The sequence below is a fragment of the Balaenoptera acutorostrata genome, chromosome 2 (assembly GCF_949987535.1).
Source record: "Balaenoptera acutorostrata chromosome 2, mBalAcu1.1, whole genome shotgun sequence".
Lineage (NCBI taxonomy): Eukaryota > Metazoa > Chordata > Mammalia > Artiodactyla > Balaenopteridae > Balaenoptera > Balaenoptera acutorostrata.
In genome coordinates, this window is record NC_080065.1 from 175,140,443 (window position 1) to 175,145,234 (window position 4,792).

A 4,792-nucleotide genomic window follows, 5' to 3' on the forward strand; every position below is an offset into this window, starting at 1 on the left:
TCAATTCTCATGTACCACAAAGTGATTCAGTTATGCATATATATACATTCTTTTTAATATTATTTTCCATTATGGTTTATCTCAGGATATTGAATATAGTTCTCGGTGCTATACAGCAGGATTTTGTTGTTTTTCCATTCTATATGTAATAGTTTGCATCTGCTAACCCCAAAACTCCCAGTCCCTGCCTCCCCCCAACACCAGCAACCACAGGTCTGTTCTCTATGTCTGTGAGTCTGTTTCTCTTTCATAGGTATGTTCATTTGTGTCATATTTTAGATTCCACATATAAGTGATATCATATGGTATTTGTCTTTCTCTTTCTGACTTACTTCACTTAGTAAGATAATCTCTAGTTCCATGCATGTTGCTGCAAATGGCATTATTTTGTTCTTTTTTATGGCTGAGTAGTATTCCATTGTGTACATGTACAACGTCTTCTTTTTCCATTCATCTGCTGATGGACATTTAGGTTGTTTCCATGTCTTAGTTATTGTGTATAGTGCTGCTATGAACATAGGGGTGCATGTATCTTTTTGAACTATAGTTTTGTCTGGCTATATGCCCAGGAGTGGGATTGCTGTGTCATATGGTAATTATATTTCTAGTTTTTTTAGGAACCTCCATGTTGTTTTCCATAGTGGTGCAGCATCTATCTTAACTACTTAGCAGCATGTTATTTTTTCATTCTTGCTGGTGCAAACAAGTGGGGTTGGTACCCTTTGATGAGGGTACTCAGATGAAGTTCCCTCATCTGAGGGTACATCTGTCTAAATGTATCTCTGTGAATACACGTGTACAGCATGCACACATATACAGAATGCATTTTCCTTTGGGTTCAGAGAACTTCATTTAGATATTCTTTTAGAGTAGGTCTGCTAGAGATAAATTTTCTTAGTTTTCCTTCATCTGAGAATGTCTTAATTTCCCCTTTATTCCTGAAGGACATTTTGCTGGATTGACAGTTCTTTTCTTTCAGCATCTGAACAAATATTGTGCCATTTCCTTGAGTGTTGCCTCATGGTTTCTGATGAGAAATCCACTCTCACTCTAATTGCTTTCCGCCTATAGATAAGGCATAATTTTTCTGACTAGTCTCAAGATTTTTTTCTTTATCTTTAGTTTCCAGAAGTTTAATTATGATGTATCTTGGCTTGGATTTCTTTAGGTTTATTCTATTTGGGGTTCACTGAGCTTCAGTTTCTAGGCTTTGTCTCTTGCCATATTTGGGAAGATTTTAGCTGTTATTTCCTCAAGTGTTTTTTTTAAGTCCTGCTGGACTAAAATCTGGCAGACTCCAGAACTCCTGCTCTTTCTTTATGTTTCCTCCTGTTCTACCTCTCTCCCCACTTACCTGGCAGGTGAGCTGTGATATCAGGCACTAAGCTGAAGGTGGAACATATATCTCTGCCTTCTGGATCTGGAGATATCTGCTGAGTGGCAAGCTGGGTTGCATGGAGAACAGGGTCTTGAGCTTTGAGTGATGGGAAAGCAGGTCTGAGGTCTCTCAGGAAAGACCTTTAGCATTTATACCCCAGCCCCTGCATGCTGGGCTGAGCTCCCAAATGCCTTGTTAGTGTTACAGATGCCAAATAATGTTTGCTGCAAATGAAACCACTCCTGGATGTAGCCTCTTGGGGAAAGAGAGCAACACTCATTCTTTCTTTCTTTTTTCTTTTCCTCCACTTCTGCTAAGCCTGCAGCAGTGAGAGACCCTTATCTCTGAGGCACTTATCTTGGGGACAAGCTGCCTCAAGGGCCCTAGAAATGGCAGAATTCCTTTGGCGCTTCTGGGTCATTGGTGGCAAATCAATAGTGTCCTTCTCCTGGTCAAAATCCCACCATGGCTCCCATCCTTAGATAGGGTCTCTACAATATTTTGACACAGACTTTTACAAGTAAAAGCATTTGAACCACATATTTATGCTTACTCATAAATTATGTACCTCTACTACAGAGATCATATTAAATATTTTATAAACCATATCCTGTAAATATTAATTTACAAAAGGAAGAATGAAATAAACCTTAATTAGATGGATTTATAATTATGGGGGCTTCATAGTATTCTTAGCTTATACCTCAAGGCATATATCATGGCTAATGTACTGCATAAAGACCTGCATATCTGATTGTCTTTTTGATGTTTTTGAGGTTTTTTTGGGAGTGGGGTGGGGGCTGACTTCTGTCCCAGCTGTTTCAGTTACCAATTGCTGTGTAACAAATAACCCCAAAAGTTAGTGGATTAAAACAACAACAACATTTATTTTACTTATTTTTTAATTTTTATTTTATTTATTTATTTTTGACGTGTTGGGTCTTTGTTGCTGTGTGCACGCTTTCTTCAGCTGCAGTGAGTGGGGGCTACTCTTTGTTGCGGTGCACGGGCTTCTCACTGTGGTGGCTTCTCTTGCTGCAGAGCACAGGCTCTAGGTGCATGGGCTTCAGTAATTGTGGCACGAGGGCTCAGTAGTTGTGGCGCATGGGCTTAGTTGCTCCGTGGCATGTGGGATCTTCCTGGACCAGGGCTGGAAACCATGTCCCCTGCATTGGCACATGGATTCTTAACCACTGTGCCACCAGGGAAGTCCCCAACATTTATTTTCCTTATGAATCTCTTTCTTATTTTTATTTATTTATTTTTTTCTCTTTCTTATTTTTTTTTACTTGTTCAATAAGTTTATTACTGTCTTTATCTGAAAAATCTTCATAAAACTGTGGTTTGGTTAATTAACTCTCAGCAGCCTGTTCCTGAGCTCTAAGGAAGCTTGCCTTCTTCTGAGCTACCCGATCTTTCTCCTGCGCAAGTGACATTTTGGGACGGTTCCACCTCTTCTTTTTAACTTCTTTCTTAGGCTTCTTCTCATACACTGGATTCTCTCGTATTGCAGCATGAGCTTTCTTGTACATCTCCTCCATCATGTCTGGAGTTACGTTGTTCTTTATGTATTGAGAGAATTGTTTTTTGTAAGCATCTTCATCTTCTTCAATCAGGTAATGCACATAATCTGCAACGTTCGGCCCCATGATGTGCTTTCGGTGTACGTCAGCGTTGAATTCTTTGCTTTCTGAATCATAACCAGGGAACCGTTTGGTACTGTGAGAGATAGACAAGCCTCCATCGACAGCTCCCTTCAGGGCCCCAAAAACTTTATTCCCAGTAGTAGTCCTGGCAAGCCCTGCATCCAAGTAACAGGTGAAGGCACCAGGTTGACCATCAATGCTTTCCACATTGTATTCATCTCCAGTCACCTCGATTTGGCCTTCATAAATTTTGTCCATACCAAACCTATTAAGAATCCTGTATGCCAGCAGCAGGCCAGAACAATATGCTGCAGCATAATTTGTCAGGCCAACCTTCACACCATAAGCTGCACAAACTATCATATCTCCTTCTATATGGGCATAAGCAATCTGACAAATGATATCTCTGTTAGTTACACGAACTATCATTCTGTATTTGGTTGTGTTGTACTTATTTTTATCTTGGATTACCAATCATTTCCAAGCATAGTAGTCAGTTTTGCCCTGTCGTCGTCTTCTAAATTTCACTTGGTATCTCCTAAAGTAGGCCTTATTCTTGACAACTTTAAAAAACCCATCCTGTAGAACAGAAGCCCTAGCTGCCACTCCTCTTTCTTATTTTTAAAGCTAGAATTCTTTTCCTTCCAGCTTTATTGACGTATAATTGACAAATAAAATTGTATATATTTAGGGTGTACAACAGGATGATTTGATAAATGTATACATTGTGAAATGATTACCACAAGCAAGTTAATTAACACTTTCATCACTTCACATAGTTACCTTTTATTTGGTGGTGAGAACACTTAAGACCTATTCCTTTAGCAAATTGCAGGTATATAGTATAGTAGTATTAACTACAGTCACCACACTGGAACTTATTCATCTTATAACTGAAAGTTGTACCCTTTGACCAACATCTCCCCTTTCCTCTCCCTTCCAACCTGGCAACCACCATTCCACTCTATTTCTATAGTATGATATTTTTTTAGATTCAGCATATGATTGAAGTCATACAGTATTTGTCTTTCTCCGTCTGGTTTATTGCACTTAGCATAATGTTCTCCAGGTTCATCTATGTTGTCACAAATGGCAGGGTTTTCTTTTATGGCTGAGTAATATTCCAACTATCCCTGATGAATATAGATGCAAAAATCTTCAACAAAATACTAGCAAACTGAAGTCAACAGCACATTAAAAGGATCATATACCATAATCAAGTGGGATTTATCCCTAAGATGCAAGGAAGTTTTAACATATGCAAATCAGTAAATGTGGTAAATGACTTCAAAAGAATGAAGGATAAAAATCACATGATCATCTCAATAGATGCAGAAAAAGCATTTGACAAAAACCAATATCCTTTCATGATAAAAACTCTCAACAAGTTAGGTAATAGAAGGAATGCACCTTGATATAATAAAGGTCATATATGACAAGCCCATGGCTAATATCATTCTCAACAGTGAAAAGTTGAAAACATTTCCTCTAAGATCAGAAACAAAACAAGGGTGCCCACTCTCACCACTCCTATTCAACATAGTACTGGAAGTCCTTGCCAGAGCAATTAGGCAGGAAAAAGAAATAAAAGGCACTCAAATAAAAAAGGAAGAAATAAAATTGTCTTTGTTTGCTTTTGGATTTCAACTTGAGCAGGGCTTGTCATGGTTAGTTCATCTCTTCCACTCAAAAGTTGAGAGCTAGAATCATTTGAAGGTACAGTTTATTCTGGTTATTGGCTGGACCTCAGCTGAGGCTGGGCTGGAAC

General features: G+C 38.7%; 1 protein-coding gene across 1 annotated transcript; it reads right to left on the reverse strand.

Moving 5' to 3' along the window:
- Positions 1 to 2,730: 2,730 nt before the first annotated feature.
- Positions 2,731 to 3,512, reverse strand: LOC103008936 (60S ribosomal protein L5-like). The gene has a single exon (XM_057541055.1). It carries the CDS (start codon positions 3,451 to 3,453, stop codon positions 2,731 to 2,733), a length of 723 nt encoding a protein of 240 aa, XP_057397038.1. The 5' UTR covers positions 3,454 to 3,512.
- Positions 3,513 to 4,792: the final 1,280 nt, after the last annotated feature.

Excerpts from the sequence above, each read along its gene's own strand:
- LOC103008936 (XM_057541055.1), bottom strand. The coding sequence starts at position 3,453 with ATGATAGTTCGTGTAACTAACAGAGATATCATTTGTCAGATTGCTTAT.